The sequence below is a fragment of the Coregonus clupeaformis genome, chromosome 8, assembly GCF_020615455.1.
Source record: "Coregonus clupeaformis isolate EN_2021a chromosome 8, ASM2061545v1, whole genome shotgun sequence".
NCBI classification, from domain to species: Eukaryota; Metazoa; Chordata; class Actinopteri; order Salmoniformes; family Salmonidae; genus Coregonus; species Coregonus clupeaformis.
In genome coordinates, this window is record NC_059199.1 from 54,715,360 (window position 1) to 54,734,505 (window position 19,146).

General features: G+C 43.0%; 1 protein-coding gene and 1 non-coding gene across 2 annotated transcripts; both read right to left on the reverse strand.

Annotated features, from left to right (window-relative positions):
- Positions 1-579: 579 nt before the first annotated feature.
- LOC121572743 (mannose-P-dolichol utilization defect 1 protein-like) lies at positions 580-8,453 on the reverse strand. The gene is made up of 7 exons (XM_041884767.2): positions 8,305-8,453; positions 7,777-7,842; positions 3,891-4,023; positions 3,668-3,753; positions 3,396-3,514; positions 2,982-3,092; positions 580-2,165 (listed from the first exon to the last, which is right to left on the reverse strand). The coding sequence occupies exons 1-7, from the start codon at positions 8,432-8,434 to the stop codon at positions 2,043-2,045; spliced, it is 768 nt and encodes a 255-aa protein (XP_041740701.1). The 5' UTR covers positions 8,435-8,453; the 3' UTR covers positions 580-2,042.
- An 8,135-nt stretch (positions 8,454-16,588) lies between these two features.
- trnaw-cca lies at positions 16,589-16,660 on the reverse strand. Its single transcript has one exon. It is a non-coding gene; the product is annotated as a tRNA-Trp (tRNA).
- Positions 16,661-19,146: the final 2,486 nt, after the last annotated feature.

Below are 19,146 nucleotides of genomic sequence, written 5' to 3' on the forward strand. Positions count from 1 at the left end.
TCAACAGCCTGATCAACTCTATGCAAAGGAGATGTGTCGCTCTGTATGAAGCAAATGGTGGTCACACCAGATACTGACTGGTTTTCTGATCCACACCCATACTCTTAAAAAAAATAAAAGGTATATGTGACCAACAGATGCATATCTGTATTCCCAGTCATATGAAATCTATAGATTAGGGCATAATTCATCTATTTCAATTGACTGATTTCCTTATATGAACTGTAACTCAGTAAAATCTCTGAAATTGTTCAGTTTATATTTTTGTTTACACCTGTACTTTGGAGAACAAGTAGTGAGTGTACAAAATAGAGGGTGAACATTTGTCTCTATCTAGTGGCGTGAAAATGAATCACACCCAATCACTTTGGAACAGCAGGTACGCAGGCTTTTGTTCCAGCACTTCCTTAAACAACAAACCTCATTAAAATAATTGAGTTTAGTTTTATTTCATTATATCATATGACTTGCTAAATCACGGGTGTTACTGCAGGGTTGGAATGAAAGCCTGCACAACCCACAAGCTCTCTTGGACCGGAGTTCTGAACACATAAGAGTGACAACTAGACACCCGAGCAGTCCCAACAAAAACAAAACATATTTTATTAAATTTTCACATAAAATAAAAAAATTAACTCTTACCATCTTCAGAACTGTAGCACTCACATGCTATTCATACAAGTGCAAGCAGCACCTTAACATGAGTAGTTCAATCTCAACAAATAAACTAAAACTAAACAGAGAAATTGGAGTTCAACATAACACTATAATGCCCCCAAATATCTGCTCCCAGGTTTAATCTGAATCAAATTGGAATGAATTATTTAGTATTGTGGACTCATTCATTGAATTCAATAAAGGATGTGATTCATAATTAAACACATTCAGCATCTATATGTACAAAGAAACAGACAGAAAAACATCAAAGGTGCAACTGCATTTTGGACTGATAACCATTTGTTTCAGTACAGTTATTTTGATCTGAGTGCCAGTCTGTTTGTGCAATCATGCCAACTCCTTCTAACTCATTGTCACGCCAAACATGGTTTACCAAGTACAGCAATGACGTTGGCACACGCATTAAAGGATCTGGGACCAGGCTGCTTTAGATCGCACTAAAGCCACAAAGCTTCAACTTAAAGGTCAAACATTTATCTCAAACATATTGACAGAGAATTTCACAGTAAACCTCTCTATTGCTTGCTCCCTTGATTATAGCTAGAATCGTTAACTTCCTGGTTGTGTTCTAGAATGTGTTCTCATTCTAGATTATGATCCGAGGACAACCCGTGTAATATAACTGGAACAATGTAGCGCATTGTTAGGGAGGCATAAAGATTTAGGAGTATGACGAAACAACTGACTGTAGTGCGTGTTTTGAAAGCTCCGGGGTGAAGTTTCCCCTAGGTACAGATATAGGATCAGCTTCCCCTCCCCCAATCCTAACCTTAACCATAAGTGGGGAAAATGCTAAACTGACTCAAGATCAGCGTCAAGCGGCAGCTTCACCCTACTCCGTGTCAGCACTTCTGTGGCGTCTGGTAGAATCAGTGTTCAGGATGGAGTAATAAGAGTCAAGCCTTCCCTGAGCTAAAAAACACTGAGGTAAAACTAGAGGTTTCTCTGTGAGCTATTCTAACTGGGCTGTAGTCACAGTGTCATTGAAGTCAGGTAGAGTAGAGAAAGCTCCTTGGTTTGCTTGGTGGGAATAGAATGTTGATTTGGTTCAGAGCTAAGCTTACAGTAGGGGAGTGCAGAGTGTATGCATTGCTCGATGTGAATTTGTGCAAATCTCAAATGACACCCAATTCCCCATAGTGTACCATTAGAGTCCATGGACCTGGTCAGTAGTGCACTACATATGGAATAGGGTGCCATTTGAGCTGCACCCCGTCTATATATTCTCTCTACCATTGCCTGCATCCCAAATTGCAACCTATTCCCTATATAGTGCACCACTTTTGACCAGAGCCCTATGGGTCCTAGTCAAAAGAAATAGGGTGCCATTTTAGAGGCAACTATTTTCATGTACGCCCGTCTATCTACTCCGTCTTCTTCTTCAGTGCCGGGCTGCTCTTCCAGTAGTAGAGGAGCTGGGCAGCGATAAGACCGTTACAAGAAGAGGATATGACATAGGTCAGGGCCATCAGGGAGTCACCCGTTTCCTGTTGGTAGAGAGAAACCAGGAAGTGAAAAGTAGAAATTATTGGCATGTTGGATTAGGACAGGATCACAAACAGGCTGTGTCTCAAATGGCACCCTTTTCCCTTTAGAAAGGGTGTCATTTAGCAGACGCTCTTATTCCATACTATATAGGGAATAGTGTGCCATTTGGGATGTATACACACCCTCACATACAGTACACACATTTTATACACACACAGCTGCACACACACACACCGCCTAAGTCACTCAGGATAAGAGTGTCTTCTAAATGACAAAAATGTACATGTAAAATGTACACTGAGTATACAAAACATTAAAAACACCTGCTTTTTCCATGACATAGACTGACCAGGTGAAAGCTATGATCCCTTATTGATGTCACTTGTTAAATCCACTTCAATCAGTGTAGATGAAGGGTAGGAGACAGGTTAAAGAAGGATTTTTAAGGCTAGAGACAATTCAGACATGGATTGTGTATGTTTGCAATTCAGAGGGTCAAGGGGCAAGATAAAATATTTAAGTGCCTTTGAACAGGGTATGGTAGTAGGTGCCAGGCACACCGGTTTGTGTCAAGAAATGCAACGCTGATGGGGTTCACGCTCAACAGTTTCCCGTGTGTATTAAGAATGTTCCACCACCCAAAGGACACCCAGCCAACTTGACACAACTGTGGGAAGCATTGGAGCCAACATGGGCCAGCATCCACTTTCGACACCTTGTAGAGTCCATGCCCCGACGAGGGCAAACTCAATATTAGGAAGATTTTCCTAATGTTTGGTATACTCAGTGTACATTCACAGTACACACAGATGTACCTGTATTGAGGTGAATATGCGAGCCAGGGAGCCAGCGAACAGCATCAACACAGTGATGGCAGACAGCTGACCTGTGTGTCCGTTATGATAGTTAGTCACTACCTGGATTAGCTGCAATCACAGGGAGAAATAAACATGATCACAGATTAATACAATGATAACATTATTTGTTAACTAATGATAACTATTATAACGCATTTAGAACACAAATTGACTTCATTATTGATTTATTTTGGGGTACATTTTAACAGTTTAACTATTGAAAAGTACAATGAAATCCCAGAGGATAACATGAAAATATTAAATACATTTATTGTCCAATGTGGCGCTCGAACAGTGTTATAACGCTTTTATTACAATATAACACGTTATTTATGTTATACATGTTATAAAGTCTATTAATGCTCCACGTACCCTGCCAATGATGATAGCAGGCATGTTGGATGTCTGCATCGCCATGACCACAGGCATTGGAGTTACAGGGGAGAGCAGCAGAGCTACCAGACCAAAGTATACCACCAGAAACAGCACACCTAGAGGGAGCAGACACACAGAAATAGAACATCAACCACTGCTTGTGAGGGCAGCTAGCCGTATGCTAACTTAACATCGTACATTGTAAGCTCAAAAGGCAATATTAGTAGTGACTGTCAAGTCTTACCGTCAGGTAGGTGTGTGTGTCTTACCTTTGACTGTGTTGCCTCCATAATGCATAATAAGGAAACCGATGGCCACTGTCTGTAACATGAGGAAGAGGGCCTCACCCCAGGCACTAAAGGAGAAAAAACTAAATATGTTAACTTGTGTGTGTGTGTGTGTGTGTGTGTGTGTGCGTGCGTGTCTGTGTGTGTGACTGTCTGTGCATGTTTCTGTCTGTCTGTGTGTGTGTGTACAACTCTACCACAGTACCTGAAGGGAAAGCTGTTAGCAATGCTATAGGCCATGGTGCCGGTGATAGCCAGCAGCTCCAGCAAGACAGAGTTGAAGCTTAGACCCTCTGCACTCTTAGCCCCCATCAGCTTCAGGATCTGGGGCAGCTTTACTGTGGGGAAAGAGAGCGAGAGGAGAGAGCGAGATATGGGTTATGTTATGTATTAATCTATGTGTGTGCTTGATGGATCGAACTCTATTGTAAATATCTTTCCATCTACAGGTAACTGCCAAAATAAAGGAAACACCAACATAGTGTCTTAATAGGGCATTGGGCCCCCACGAGCAACCAGAACGAAGGCTACGTATGTAACCACGGTTATGTGAGCTATATGGATCACTCCAACATATTGGTATCACTCCGCGGCGAGGATTTACAGATTTACTCCCGTGTACACCTGTATCACGGCTGGGGTCTGCCCCTATATATAGACCACATGGCCGCGACACACGTTCTCTACATAATTTTTGAGGCGCCTCTAGCACCGTGGAGGATTGGAGTGATCCATATAGCTCACATAACCGTGGTTACAAACGTAACCTTCGTTATGTTTCACTATATTGGATCACTCCAATATATTGGTATACCCATACCAGATTTTGTCGGTGCTAGAGGGACTTGGCCAGCCAGCGGCGAAGTCCCAGAGCGGAACCGAGACGCAGGGGCCGTCAATGTGGAAGGGGGGGATCCCGGCACAGTCCCCGGAAGGGGAGGCGACGCCCAGGACCGCTGAACCAACCGCAGAGGGAGGTGCCACATTTACCCAATAGTACCTAGCAAAGGTGCAAGAGGAAGCCCAACTGGCCACAGCACAGATATCAGCGAGGGGCACTCCTCTCAGTAGAGCCCAGGACGTTGCCACACCTCGTGTTGAATGTGCCAACACAGATCCCAGCACTGGCCTGCCAGCCAGGCGGTATGCTGTCGTAATCGTGTCCACAATCTAGTCAGACAAAAAGCTAGTCTGTTGTTCTCACTGTCCGTGTCCGCTCCACATAGGCAGCCAGTGCCCACACAGCATGCTGGAGGGAGGCCCAGACTCCCCGCCAATGCCGGGGGGTCGTAAGCAGACAGGATAAAAGGGACGTTCACATGCCTGTCTGACAGAACCGTCGGGAGGAATGAAGCATTGGGGCGGAAAGATATACTCCTCCCACTGGGGTCCATCCGGTAGCACTCAGAACTTACCGAAAAAGCATGGAGCTCACCCACCTTCTTCATGGAAGTAATCGTTACCAAGAAAAACCCCTTCATAGAGAGGTTTCAGGGAGGCAGACTCCAACGGTTCCAAAGGCGGCTTTGCAAAAGCTGCCAAGACCACATCCAGATCCCAGCTCGCCATTGAGCGGGTCCTATCTGGACGCATGCGACGAACCCCCTTCATAAACCTGGGGACCAAGGGATGGCGCCCCACTGGCCTGTCCATCCACCCCATATGGCAGGCAGATATAGCGAGGCACAAATCAGCCAATCATCCAGGTAATTGAGGATCAACAATCCTCAGGACGTGAGAGGTGCCAGGACAGCGTCCATGCACTTTGTGAAAGTGCGGGGTGCCAAGGAGGGGCCGAAGGGAAGAACCATGAATTCGTAAGCCGTCCCTTCGAAAGCGAATCGGAAGTACTGCCAATGAGCTGGGTGAACAGGAACATACGCATCCCTCAGGTCCAGTGTCACAAACCACTGGTCCTTGGATACGGCCTGCAACACGCGGGCTGGGGACAGCATGTGGAACCTCAGTACCTTCAAGTACCCATTGAGGTTGCGGAGGTCCAGAATCGGTAGAAACCCTCAGTCTTTTTTTGGGACCACAAAATAGGTGGAGTAGAACCCACCTAGCCGTTCTGATGTCTCGTGAGTGAGATCTCCAGGCGCAGGGTGTTCTTCAAGGGGTCGGCCACCTTGGTGACACGAAGGCCCCTGAAGGACGGGGGCCAGCACCGGAATAACCGGAGGTAACCACCTGTGCAGGCCTACCTGCTGACACCTCCATTGCTTCCCGGAGGAGCTCCTCTGTGCCCTCCAGCAGCCGGGGCAACAGAGTCGGCAGGTAGGCCTGCAACAGCACAGTCACGTTGGTAAGGCAGCCAAGAGAGCAGAGGGACCCATATGTGGTTCCGCCCTATAATCTCCCGGTCCGGGAGGACCATGGCAGCTATCATGGTGTCCATGGTCGGGTACTCCCGGAGGCAGTGTGACTCCGCGCCCGCAACATAACTCCATGATCCAGTCTCTAATGTGAGTCAGAAGCTCCCCCTGGCAGAGGCCCTGCTCTCCTGCAAGGCCTCGCAGAACTCAGCAGAGATGGGGACAGATGGAATCATCACTGTCCACCAGTTTGATGTCCAGTGCCGTGGCTACCCGAGTGAGTAGGCTCCTCATAGCCTCTCGAGCCGCTGAAGCCCCGCTGCCGGCTTCTGATGGCCTGTCAGCCTGGTAGCCCCGCTCACGGCGGTGAACAGTGCCAGCATCGTCCCCCAGGAACAGACTATCACTGGCCAACAGGGTCCTCCGTTCAAGGTGGTCCTCCGCGTGGCTCAAACCCAGGTAGTGCACACACAAGGTATGCGGATCCCCAGGGGGGCTGCCACCATCACACCTGTCACAAAGGGAAGCCATAAGCTCAGCCAAGCCAACAAGGCCACGGAGCAGGGGTCCGACGCCCTGGGAGACCTTAAGTCGTGACCCGCTTGGAGGAATAGGAACCCGGTGAGGGATAAATTACCTAGTAACTCTGCAAAAACCGGGGAAGACCGTGTGGGAAAACCAGGCAGACAAAAAAACAGCAACCAGGTAATGGATTTGATTTTTTTTTTTTTTTTTTTACGCCAACTGCAATATTACCTAGCCGGTTTAATATCCAAGCAGCAAAAACATGATGGAGTAACTCCGTTAAGGAACTCCAAAGTTAATGTCTCAACGTAGTGGAAAGCCCACCACGATACTCTTACACTCAAGAGGAGGGGATGGCCATGTGGCCAGCTGCAAACAGCCAGTGAATATACTTCGACGCAAGATATTACACTTAGCAGTGACTTACCAAGCGAACTTCAGAAAGTTTGTATCTCAAACCATACGGACGTCCGCTGAGAAAATAAAAGAACATGTGTTGTGGCCATGGAGTCTATAATTCCTAATCTATAATTCCTCATCTCGGATGTATCCCTCCACCGCAGTGATACCAATATATTGGAGTGATCCAATATAGTGAAACATAACAGCTTCAATGCGCCTTGGCATAGATTCTACAAGTGTTTGGAACTATATTGGATGGATGCGACACCATTCTTCCATGAAGAATTTCCATAATTTGGTGTTTTGTTGATGGTGGTGGAAAACGCTGTCTTAGGCGCTGCTCCAGAATCAATAACTGAGACACACACACACACTTTAAATCCAGTATGTTCCTTTGAGACCCCTCTTTAAAAGTCACTGCCATCTCTTCTTCTGGTAGCCAAAATAATGGGCAACTGGCCATTTTTATTCATGACCCTAAGCATGATGGGATGTAAATTGCTTAATTAACTCAGAAACCACACATGTACAGTACTTTGTATCCCTCATTTACTCAAGTGTTTCCTTTATTTGGGCAGTTACCTGTATATTAGAGAGATGCAGGGAGTTATGCTTTGCACACACAGAGACAGAGACAGAGAGAGAGACAGACATACAGAGAGAATGAGAGAGTAATGTTTACTGTTAATTTTCTATTTAACTTTTGTTATTATCTATTTCACTTGCTTTGGCAATGTAATCATATGTTTCCCATGCCAATACAGCCCTTTGAATTGAAATGAAGTGAACGAGAGAGAGAGAGGAGAAAGATAATCTTAGTCTTGAGGAGAAAGATAATCTTAGTCTTACCCATCACAGACCCCAGGATGATTCCAATGCCCAGACCTTTGCTCAGCACAATCTTTAGACATGGCACTGCAGACAGAAACAATCAATGATTGAACGGGTATTATCAGCGAGAACAGATATATATGTCACTCTTCTCCCATCTAGAATTATTGAGGAACTGCGAGAGATTGAGGAACAGCGGCATGTGATGCCCTGTGGATAGCCCCGCCTCTGAACGCTGTCACAACAAAACTTCCAACTAGCTACTAACGTTAGCTCCTCTTCTGTCTTTCTAGCCCGTTTAGTGCGGGTTAGATCCCTACGTACATTCCGTCCAATATATTTATTTATATCCAGTAACTTTAAACGCAAAAGATAAGATTGTGAAGATTGTTACATTGTGAAAAATCGAGAAAAAACGCAAGTCTTGCAAGCTACTTCGCTAGCTAGCGCACCCATTCAACGTTGAAGCCCTAGCTAGCTAACGTTAGCTAGCTAAATTGGGTCTTGCAATCAAACGTCAGTCAACTATGTAACACCTTGACTTACCATCCAGAAAGTTAAAATTGAGGAAAAACTCGTCGTAACATGATTCTGGCATGAAATAAGTGAGCAGGAGCCCCTTCAGGGGGTCCAACACAGAAGTCTTTGGAAGTTCTTCCATCACAGGGCTCACCATTGTGGAACTGTGACGTGACGTGCAGTGTGAACATAATAACTGCCCCCCACGCTAGACGGAAACATATACACTGCAAATGGTTCTGGAACTCACTGTGATTTTTGTTGTTGTTGTTGATTTTATTAGGTTCCCAATTAGTCGACGCCAATGGCGACAGCTAGTCTTACTTGGGTCTGACACATAACGAACAAGCCATTACAGACTAAATGCTTTACAATTGACATACATTTAAAAACATGAACATGTAGTCCGTGTTGGAAAAAGTACGGAATTGTCATACTTGAGTAAAAGTAAAGATACCTTAATAGAAAATGAGTAAAAGTAAAAGTGAAAGTCACCCAGTAAAATACTACTTGAGTAAAAGTCTAAAAGTATTTCGTTTTAAATATACTTAAGTATCAAAAGTCAATGGAATTACTGAAGTCCTTAAGTATCAAAAGTAAAAGGATAAACCATTTCAAATTCCTTATATTAATTAAACCAGATGGCACAAATGTTTTCACTTTGTTTTATTGACGGACAGCAGGGGCACACTCCAACACTCAGACATAATTTACAAACTAAGCATTTGTGTTTAGTGAGTCCGCCAGATCAGAGGCAGTAGGGATGACTAGGGATGTTCTCTTGATAACTGTGTGAATTGGTCAAAATGTAACAAGTACTTTTGGGTGTCAGGGAAAATGTATGGAGTAAAAAGTACTTTATTTTCTTTAGGAATGTAGTGAAGTAAAACTAAAAGTTGGCAAAAATAGAAATAGTAAAGTAAAGTACAGATACCCAAAAAAACGACTTAAGTAGTACTTTAAAGTATTTTTACTTAAGTACTTTACACCACTGCATGTAGTGTTCTTTTGCATCTATCAGTTACACATACACTGAACAAAAATATAAACGCAACATGCAACAATTTCAAAGATTTTACGGAGTTACAGTTCATATAAGGAAATCAGTCAATTGAAATACATTCATTAGGCCCTAATCTATGGATTTCACATCACTGGGAATACCAATATGCATCTGTTGCTTATATCTGTCATAGATACCTTTAAAAAACAAAAGTGGTGGTGTGGATCAGAAAACCAGTTAGTATCTGGTGTGACCACCATTTGCCTAATGCAGCGCGACACACCTCCTTCTCATAGTTGATCAGGCTGTTGATTGTGGCCTTTGGAATGTTGTCCCACTCTTCAATGGCTGTGCAAAGTTGCTGGATATTGGCGGGAACTGGAACAAGCTGTCGCATGTGTTGATCCAGAGCATCCCAAACATGCTCAATTGGTGACATGTCAGTATGCAGGCCATGGAAGAACGGGGACATTTTCAGCTTTATTTCAGAACATTACATTCTCTGGCAACAGCTCTGGTGGACATTCCTGCAGTTAAGCATGCCAATTGCACACTCCCTCAACTTGAGATCTATGGCATTGTGTTGTGTGACAACTGCACATTTTAAAGTGGCCTTTTATTGTCCCCAGCACAAGATGCACCTGTGTAATGATCAGGCTGTTGAATCAGCTTCTTGATATGCTAGACCTGTCAGGTGGATGGATTATCTTGGCAAATGAGAAATGTTCACTAACAGGGATGTACACAAATTTGTGCACAAAATTTGAGAGAAATATGCTTTTTGTTCCTATGGACAATTTCTGGGATCTTTTATTTCAGCTCATGAAACATGAAACTTTACAAATGTTGCTTATATTTTCGTTCAGTGTAGTAATAAGAATTGTTTTGAACAAACATCAATCTCATGTAATGTGATAAAAAAATAATATAATAATAATATAATATGCCATTTAGCAGACGCTTTTATCCAAAGCGACTTACAGTCATGCGTGCATACATTTTTGTGTATGGGTGGTCCCGGGGATCGAAAATGTCATAGAATCAAAACATTTGCAGGGATAATACTGTAGTTTCGCTTGTTTTGAATGAAGGAGATTGAATTCAGACATAATTTTCATTCTTCTTGACTCAATGTCTGAAATGTATGAGACATGAATAAACAATATACGTTTGAGAAAGTAACTTATAAAACAATGAATAATCTTTGGATTTAAAATGGAGTACAGCTGTTGGTTTGAGGTCGGACTAAGTTTGACACGTTTGTCAGCTTTTGAGACAATAGCATCTTTAGCATAAAAGTCACCTTGTCCAAGAGAGATTTACATGGTTATAAAAACTTCACGCCAGGGTAAGCCTACATGAAACACAGCCCTTATTTTAAGTGTTTCTAAAATATCTTATGGGAAAAAATTAATGGTGAAAAACAATTGGAACCGTTTCCCTGTTTGACTGCCAGGTTTTATGGGTATTATGACACCTCCACTGTGGGGTGCTATAACTACAACCAGTTAGCAAGACGGAAATGTCAGAGTTTCCTAGTTCTGACTAGCACTTGAACACAGCATTAGCTAGCCAACGTCGCTATGACATCGCCTACAAGTGTGATCTGGGCTTTCTATTGGAGAAATGTGAGTTTAGGTCTGTCATTCTCAATGAACGCAAGTCTAAAAAGCAGTAGATCTGTTCCATGTGCGCTATTTCTATGCTACCCGTTTTTAAGTCTAGTTTTTGCATCTTTTACTTTCGGTTTTGTACACCAGCTTCAAACACCTGAAAATAACATATTTTTGGTTATGGAAAATATATTTTACAGCGGTTTAGATAGTACAATTATTATCTACACTATACTTGGTTGTTTTGTCACATAAACTGAAATTAGGCGATCTATTAGAATTTTGGCAACCAGGAAATGGTGGCGCGATTTCTGCATAGTGCATCTTTAAGGTGCTACGAGCCACCAATGGTATCCATTTACAGTAGTGAGCATGCTTCAGTAATCATATTCAATAGTGGTTTTAGTTTGTGAGAGTGTGTGTAACAACCATATTCAATGGTTACCATGCATATTCATGCACTTTGATCAATAACCTAGTTTACAGTGCATCATTTGCATTTCGCTGAACTATTTTAAACCTGTTGTATCCTGTGAACACGATCGCACACATACCAACTGTCCTCTACACCTCATTGAAATACCTTAATCTCTCCACTAGATGTCGATAGTACCCACACCAGTCCACACAGGGCGGGATGTGAGCCTTCTGGTGAAGGGAACCACAATGGGAACGGTGCTTGTTGCCAGGAACCTATTTGAGCGTTGCGCCGATGACGACAGCTGGAGGGAGCTAAGTGAGAACCCAGTTGTTCAGCAGGCCAGCCGACAGGAGGCGCTACGCACCTCTGATGTCATCATTCCGAGACATGGGTTACCATTCAGGGTCCACCGGGAGGAGCCATATGGACGATCTTGGTAGAAAGTTGGATGATTCCTGAATGGCACCTTATTTCCTATATAGTGCACTACTTTTGATCAGAACAATAGGGTGCCATTTGGGACGAGCCCATTTTCCTTCAGGCACAGATCTAGGATCAGCAGTCAGCACCAGTTTACCTTCCTTTAACCTTGTGGGGAAGAAGTGCAAAACTGACCTTAGATCAGGGGACTGAATCTGTGTCAGACTGTCCACATACACCTGCATAGCCAACCTTCAGCCTACCTTTCTAACCGTTGCAATGAGGGGGAAGAAGTACTTTAGGGAAACCTTATCCTACTCACGCGGAGACGAGTCTGTGTCAGACAATACACTCACACTGTGGAACAGTCATTTTGGGTACACTGTCTGCATATCTGAGGTGGTACGGGGGCAATCGTCTATGATGTTGATTGCCTGTAGTACTTTATCAAAGTGCCTTGAAATGAAACACGTTCATGGGAAAAGCTTGACTACCTTGGCTTTCTGTTAATTTAACGTAATAACGTCTGTAATAACAACACACACAGGTCAGCATCTTAATGACTGACCCAGGATGTATTTGTATTTGTATCCCCATTAGCTGCCATGAGAGATTTATATGCATATTATTAATGTTTGCTCTCCGTGTACATTTAAGGGCCAGCCGTGCTGCCCTGTTCTGAGCCAACTGTAATTTTCCAAGGTCCCTTTATGTGGCACCTGACCACACGACTGAACAATAGTCCAGGTGCGACAAAACTAGAGCCTGTAGGACCTGCCTTGTTGATAGTGTTGTTAAAAAGGCATAGTAATGCTTTATTATGGGCAGACTTCTCCCCATCTTAGCTACTGTTGTATCAACATGTTTTGACCATGACAGTTTACAATCCAGGGTTACTCCAAGCAGTTTAGTCACCTCAACCTGCTCAATTTCCACATTATTTATTACAAGATTTAGTTGAGGTTTAGGGTTTAGTGAATGATTTGTCCCAAATACAATGCTTTAAGTTTTGGAAATATTTAGGACTAACTTATTCCTTGCCACCCATTCTAAAACTAACTGCAGCTCTTTGTTAAGTGTTGCAGTGATTTCACTCGCTGTAATAGCTGACGTGTATAGTGTTGAGTCATCCGCATACATAGACACATTGGCTTTACTCAAGGCCAGTGGCATGTAATTAGTAAAGATTCATGTCACATCGCACCACCTCTAACCTAATCATCCCATCAGAGGAACACCTCTGTTTCCATCCACGTCAATGGCTCAGATTATTGTGTGTGTGTGTGTGTGTGTGTGTGTGTGAGTGTGTGTGTGTGTGAGTGTGTATGATTATGAGTATGAGAATGTCATGTCAGAGGAACAAATCTTTCCATCCACGTCATGGTTATGTTATTATATTACCAGGTTATTATTATTATTACCTGATTATCACACCTATGACAAACGTATTACTTAGTGTGTGTGTGAGAAAGAAGTAGCGGAATAGCAGAAGTAGTGTGTGTGCATGCGTGCACATGTGTGTGTGTGGTATTGGGTATTTTTCTGTAGACTATATGTTAAACATAGTAAATCTTTTTAGACTATAATGTTAAAACATAGTTAATCATAAAAACAAGCAGTATGACTAAGTGAATACAGAGGGTGGTACAGAGTGATACAGAGTGTGGTACTGAGTGGAACACAAGGAGGGAGCCTGAGCCAGAGTCAGGACATGGCTCCTGGGAATGGGCCTGCTCATTCTTACTATGTGTGGGAAATATACACTATGCATGAAAACGGTACATGTCTGAGAATTGATTATACTGTTGTGCATGAGGCAATGCATAAGGAATGTCTTGAATGTATACGGTTGAGAATTGGTTATGTACCTGCCATGTTTAAACCATATTTAAGTATGGATTGATATGTTTTAGAATAAACATAGCAGAGCCAGGAGATGGCTCTGTTATTTTTTACATGAGGAAGCTTGGTTCTGCCACTATTGTTTCCAAACTAGATACATAGAAGGCGGAGATTGAATACATGGGAAGAGGAGAAGTCAGATTTTGCCACTATCATAAATAAAGAGAGTGGGCGGAGCGGTCAAAAGATGAAAGCTTGGAAACAATGGTGGAGGAACTAAACTGGGAGGGTTTAAGCTAAAGAGTATGTAAAATGAGCAGGAATAGAATTGTATAGAAACTGAGGGCTGAGGGTTGGGAAGGCAGTTGCTCTGCAGACCAGCTCGGCTTTTGTTGCTTTGTGTAATAAAGTCTATCTTGATTCTACAAAAACTCTGGAAGAACTTTGATTTTTAATAAGTATAGTGATACTTTTCTAAGACAGTGGTAGGACTTGTACCAGGTACGGGCTGGTAGACAGGGTGAGATGTTTATGCAACATGGGCCATAAAGCTCATTGGTATCCGGGTTGGACTGTTACCTCTCCCTCAACGTGATCAAGACAAAGGAGATTATTGTGGACTACAGGAAAAAAAGAGGACTGAGCACGCCCCCATTCTCATCGACGGGGCTGTAGTGGAACAGGTTGAGTGCTTCAAGTTCCTTGGTGTCCACATCACCAACAAACTATCATGGTCCAAACACACCAAGACAGTCGTGAAGAGGGCACGACAAAGCCTATTCCACCTCAGGAGACTGAAAAGATTTGTCATGGGTCCTCAGATCCTCAAAAAGTTATACAGCTGCACCATCGAGAGCATCCTGACTGGTTGCATCACTGCCTGGTAGGGCAACTGCTCGGGCCTCTGACCACAAGGTACTACAGAGGGTAGTGCGTACGGCCCAGTACATCACTAGGGCCAAGCTTCCTGCCATCCAGGACCTCTATACCAGGCGGTGTCAGAGGAAGGCCCTAAAAATTGTCAAAGACTCCAGCCACCCTAGTCATGGACTGTTCTCTCTGCTACTGCACGGCAGGCGGTACCGGAGCGCAAAGTCTAGGTCCAAAAGGCTTCTTAACAGCTTCTACCGCAAAGCCATAAGACTGCTGAACAGCTAATCATGGCTACTCAGACTATTTGCATTGACCACCCGCTCTTTTACCCTGCTGCTACTCTCTGTTTATTATCTATGCATAGTCACTTTAGCTCTACCCACATGTACATATTACCTCAATTACCTCGACTAACCTGTGCCCCCCCACAATGACTCTGTACCGGTACCCCCTGTATATAGCCTCCCTACTGTTATTTTATTTTACTGCTGCTCTTTAATTATTTTTTATTTTTATTTTTTACTTATCTATTTCTTTACTTAACACTTATTTTTCTTAAAACTGCATTGTTAGTTAAGGGCTTGTAAGTATGCATTTCACTGTTGTATTCGGCGCATGTAGCAAATTTGATTTGAATTGATTTGTTATGTCTCCTACAGTTACCAACCAATAAACGGTATATTTTTATTTAAAATCTGCTTTAGTGATGCTTTAGCCCTTTAAAATTGAGGGAATATCACTGTAAATTCATTTAGTGTTGCGAAGTAGATGGTAAACCAACGTGACGCAAGGGTTGCTGTCTGTTGTCTCACCAAACGTGTAACTTGTCATAGTCACTATAACATAGTGTGAATTATGTTTTTTTTCTCACGGTTCTAACTCTTGTGAAAACGATGTCCTAGTCTAATCTAGTCTACTGTTCATTTGAATCAGCTTGCTGCTAATTTGTACACTAATTTTGAGACAATTCAAAACCTTATCTTGTCTCTCTAGTCCCTGTGCCTTAAGGTATATCTCAATAGTCAATAATCACATTAAACGAGACACTATCAATCAATAACTAATGAATGCATTTTAATTTTCTTTGATAATCTTGAAATACAGTAAGCGGCTGAGCCACAGTCAACATTTTAGTGGGGAAACACTTTAATGAGTCCCCTTTCATTCATAGTTGATTTCTGTTCTCTCTCCTGAGAGGTCAATGTTCTTCTACGGGAGTCTCTGAAAGAGATAGGGAGGGTGTGGAATGGAACGGAGTTAGGTAGTATGACGGGAGGGGAGTCCCGAAGATTAAGATTAGTATTTTACGACCGGTAACAGCCTGAGTACAGCACACCACCTGGCCTGCACGTCTCACTACCACCATAGTCAAAGAATAGGGCACACACAGCTTGGACACCCATGTATACCCCACAAGACATGCCACCAGAGGTCTCTTCACAGTCCCCAAGTCCAGAACAGACTATGGGAGGCGCACAGTACTACATAGAGCCATGACTACATGGAACTCTATTCCACATCAAGGATCTCATGAAAGCAGTAATATTAGATTTAAAAAACAGATCAAAATACACCTTATGGAACAGCGGGGACTGTGAAGCAACACAAACATAGGCACAGACACATGCATACACACAAGATAACATACACACTATACACACACATACACATGGATTTGGTGTTGGAGACCCTAACCCTAACCCTAACCCTAACCCAAAACGTTTGACCCAAGTTAAACAATTTAAAGGCAATGCTACCAAATACTAATTGAGTGTATGTAAACTTCTGACCCACTGGGAATGTGATGAAAGAAATAAAAGCTGAAATAAATAACTCTCTACTATTATGACATTTCACATTCTTAAAATAAAGTGGTGATCCTAACTGGCCTAAGACAGGGAATTTTTACTAAGATTAAATGTCAGGAATTGTGAAAAACTGAGTTTAAATGTATTTGGCTAAGGTGTATGTAAACTTCCGACTTCAACTGTAGGCTTTAGTCATTTATCCACAGCATACAGTCTGAAGAGCTCAGGTTTTCAGTGGAAAGCCATTTCTAGAATGTCTTAAGAGGTATTCCATTACAAATCTATCCATGTCATAGAATTAGTGGGAAAATTATGGGTGGTCAAAACAGTATGACCCCAACGTGATTTGAACACGCAACCTTCTGATCTGGAGTCAGATGCGCTACCGTTGCGCCACGAGGTCCATGTACTAACCATCTCTCTCTCTCTCTCTCTCTCTCTCTCTCTCTCTCTCTCTCTCTCTCTCTCTCTCTCTCTCTCTCTCTCTCTCTCTCTCTCTCTCTCTCTCTCTCTCTCTCTCTCTCTCTCTCTCTCTCTCTCTCTCTCTCTCTCTCTCTCTCTCTCTCTCTCTCTCTCTCTCTCTCTCTCTCTCTCTCTCTCTCTCTCTCTCTCTCTCTCTCTCTCTCTCTCTCTCTCTCTCTCTCTCTTCTCTCTCTCTCTCCTCACAAAAGTTTCAAAGGAATAGAGACATTTGAAATGTCATATTATTTGTGGGTCTGTGTAATCTGAGGGAAAGATGTGTCTCTAATATGGTCATACATTTGGCAGGAGGTTTCCACCTCATTTTGTGGGCAGTGTGCACATAGCCTGTCTTCTCTTGAGAGCCAGGTCTGCCTACTGCTGCCTCTCAATAGTAATGCCATGCTCACTGAGTCTATACATAGTCAAAGCTTTCCTTAATTTTGGGTCAGTCACAGTGGTCAGGTATTCCAGTTTGCTCTGTTTTTTGGTAAATTCTTTCCAATGTGTCAAGTAATTATCTTTTTATTTTCTCATGATTTGGTTGGGTCTAATTGTGTTGCTTTTGCTGTCCTGGGGCTCTGTGGGGTCTGTTTGTGTTTGTGAACAGAGCCCCAGGACCAGCTTGCTTAGTGGAGTCTTCTCTAGGTTAATCTGTCCGTAGGTGATGGCTTTGTTATGGAAGGTTTGTGAATCGCTTCCTTTTAGGTGGTTGTAGAATTTAACGGCTCTTTTCTGGATTTTGATAATTGGCAGGTATCGGCCTAATTCTGCTCTGAATGCATCAATTTGGTGTTTGTCCCATTTTGTGAATTGTTGGTTTGTGAGCGGACCTGAGACCTCACAACCATAAAGGGCAATGGGTTCTAAAACGGATTCAAGTATTTTTCTGCCAGATCCGAATTGGGATGTCAAATTTTATGCTACTTTTGATGGCGTAGAAGGCCCTTCTTGCCTTGCCTCTCAGATCGTTCACAGCTTTGTGGAAGTTACCTGTGGTGCTGATGTTTAGGCCGAGGTAGGTTTTGTGTGCTATAGGGCAATAGTGTCTAGATGGAATTTGTGGTCCTTGCAACTGGACCTTTTTTGGAACACCATTATTTTTGTCTTACTGAGATTTACTGTCAGGCAATGTTAACTTTAAAAAATGTAGGCACTGAGCAAATTTCAGGTCTGCTTAGCGCAAACTTGAACGTTGTGAAAATTCTGTGCAACTTCCAGCGAGCGTATACTGTGAACACTGAGGCTGTACCTGCTTTAAGTTACAGTTTTAAAAGTGGCCAAGTAGTCTACTGTGGCTATTTGATCATAATGTAGGCCTACCAGAGTGGCCTACCATAAAAAAAACTATGGAGAAAATGCATCCCATAACATTTTAACATGGAAATAGCTGTTCTATCATTCAGCCTACAGTAGCAGACAATGTGTGGTGTTCAATGTAGGCCTTAATTCCATGAGACTTTTGAAGAAAACATGCAGAGCTTGACATTAACCTGTTTATCCACTTGTCCATCAGAGAGGGAGGTGACTGAAAATGTTGTTGTGTTATTTGATGCAAGAAACCACTTTACAAAATAAAAAGCATTATTATTCCTATACCATTATTAGAGAATCAGACAAATTATGCTACCCTCTGCCTATTGGCTACTTAGCTTATTCAAGCCCGTCTCAAAATACAACACTGCCCCTTTACCTGACTCGCTTTTCAAAGATGTCTAGAAATGTACACGTTTTGTGCTCTTGTAGGAAGCGATCACTCCCCTATTGCTGACAACAAATGATCTATAACTGGGCTAGTAACTCACTAACTAGCAAAGGATATTAACAAAATGTGCACACGTGGCTACATGCAGCTCTCGCTTTGATCTCAAAACATGCACATCTACTCACGACCGCTCATGCTGTAAAACAGTCCAGTTCAAAGTGAATGGCACAGATCCATATGTGGCAATGGTCTATTTGCATGTAGGCCTACTGCAGCTCTGGTTGGTTATGCCGCACCGGTCTGTGTAGAGTACGGAATGAGTCATGCTTGTCAATGCAATAGAATCCTACTCCAATGCGTTCTGCCTACAACAAAATTCCTTGCATAGTTAGTTTTGGATACTAAGTCTGGCATAGTTTGTTTTGTTTCGGTATGTTGCATTGAAAGTGGCAAATATTGCATTGATTCGATCACAATTGCCACAGTAAAGGGAAACGTTGATAGTGTTAAATAACAGGGAAAACTCTCGAAAGTTGAGTGAAGTTCAATCTCATGCTTCTCTCAGTGGGCTGATATTTCTTCTGAGTGGCAGTCCCGGGAGCTGTGCGGCAGTCTTAGAGGGAACATTGGTGTCAGGGCCCTGGTCTGACAGAATCTGTGCAGAAGATCTAGGTGCTGCAGTAGGCCCTCCTTGGTTGGGGACAGAAGCACCAGATCATCAGCAA

Excerpts from the sequence above, each read along its gene's own strand:
- LOC121572743 (XM_041884767.2), bottom strand. The coding sequence starts at position 8,434 with ATGGTGAGCCCTGTGATGGAAGAACTTCCAAAGACTTCTGTGTTGGAC. Across the intron at positions 4,024-7,776 it reads CATCCTGGGGTCTGTGATGG|TAAAGCTGCCCCAGATCCTG; the intron begins GTAAGACTAAGA and ends CTTTCCCCACAG. Across the intron at positions 3,093-3,395 it reads CTGCTATCATCATTGGCAGG|CTAATCCAGGTAGTGACTAA; the intron begins GTACGTGGAGCA and ends CTGTGATTGCAG.